A 1,665-nucleotide genomic window follows, 5' to 3' on the forward strand; every position below is an offset into this window, starting at 1 on the left:
GTAGTACCAGTAGTACCAGTTGTAGTATCAGTAGGTATCAGTAGTAGTATCAGTAGGTAGCAGTAGTACCAGTTGTAGTATCAGTAGTACCAGTAGTAGTATCAGTAGGTATCAGTAGTACCAGTAGTAGTATCAGTAGGTATCAGTAGTACCAGTAGTAGTATCAGTAGTACCAGTAGTACCAGTTGTAGTATCAGTAGGTATCAGTAGTAGTATCAGTAGGTATCAGTAGTACCAGTAGTAGTATCAGTAGTACCAGTAGTACCAGTTGTAGTATCAGTAGTAGTATCAGTAGGTAGAAGTAGTACCAGTTGTAGTATCAGTAGTACCAGTTGTAGTATTATTAGTATCTTTATTCGTCACAGACTGATTTACAGTCACAGGTGTTGGTTCTGTCAGCAGCTCTAGGGCTGATGGGAAATGTAGTTGCGCTGTTTTATTGTCTGTGAAAACAGCTGTGGTGTGTGACCTGTGAACAAGTGCACCTGAAGTTACACTGAGGCAACACACCTGTCTGTCTCTCTGACACCTGTCTGTCTCTCTAACAGTACACCTGAAGTTACACTGAGGCAATACACCTGTCTGTCTCTCTGACACCTGTCCGTCTTTAACAGTACACCTGTCTGTCTCTCTAACAGTGCACCTGTCTCTCTCTAACAGTACACCTGTCTGTCTCTCTGTGTGTCTCTAACAGAAGCTGGCGGTCAGGACTTGTCCCGTAGGGACGACTAAGCCTCTGTCTCTCATCAAGCCTCCCAGCCAGGGCATCGCTATCTCCGTGGTGCCGGCCAAGGCTCCCGTTTCCATGGTGACTGCACACATTAACGGGCAGAAGGCGGCGAGCTCGGAGCCACTGCAGACGTCCCCCATCAACCTCCAGACCGCCGGCAGGGTGGCGGCAGCCGGAGTCCACCCGTTCAGCAGCAGGAGAGCTGGGGAGCTGCCTCACTCTCAGGTAACAGCACACCTGGAACACCTGCGCAGGGGGCGGGGCCAGCTCACTCCCTCCTTCATCTCTATAGCTATGTTTACATGAAATATACACAACTTTTAAAGGGATGTCGAAAGACACAGTGCATTATGGGAAATGTAGTATCCACTGTTCCTGGACTTAAAATCAGATTTAGACTTTTCTTTTTTTAATCTTCTTTATGAGTTTATTCTTTAAATCAATTTTCACAAAGTAAAGAAAATGTGTTTACATCAACAACCATTACAGATATGCAGATCAATACGTGTAACAGTCCAATCACAAAGATGGAGATAAGAAATAAAACAATAAATCAAATCTAACTATAAAGTAAAATCTGCATCGTGACCATAAACGACTCCGATACAGGAAGTGTCACTGCTGCTTATGTGTTTTTAAATTAGTACATTTCTCCTGTGGTGTCGTTTACGTTGTCATGACGACATTAGTTCAGAATCTGCAGCTCCTCTGTAGTTTTACTGACTCGGACATTTGTCAATATTTTTCTAGTTTCAGCTTCTGAAGTTTTTAAAACGTAAAATGAAGGTGTGATGATGCGGATCAGTCCAGCTGCTTTAGCCTCTCTCTTCTTCATGTAAAGAGCAGCTCCACCTTCTGCTTGTGTTACAGTGTACACACACACACACACACACACACACACACACACACACACACACACACACACACACACACAC

The 1,665-nt window shown here is 44.3% G+C and overlaps 1 protein-coding gene across 1 annotated transcript in view; it reads left to right on the forward strand.

Moving 5' to 3' along the window:
- Positions 1–1,665, forward strand: part of phf21b (PHD finger protein 21B) — a 69,324-nt gene that overhangs the window by 45,172 nt on the left and 22,487 nt on the right. Inside the window, exon 4 of the mRNA XM_087178845.1 lies at positions 695–955. Coding sequence (XP_087034971.1) covers positions 695–955 — 261 coding nt within the window. The remainder of the gene's footprint in view (positions 1–694; positions 956–1,665) is intronic.

This window comes from Seriola lalandi, unplaced genomic scaffold, assembly GCF_002814215.2.
Source record: "Seriola lalandi dorsalis isolate HSWRI2012SDOR001 ecotype SW California unplaced genomic scaffold, Sedor1 jcf7180002054737, whole genome shotgun sequence".
NCBI lineage: Eukaryota > Metazoa > Chordata > Actinopteri > Carangiformes > Carangidae > Seriola > Seriola lalandi.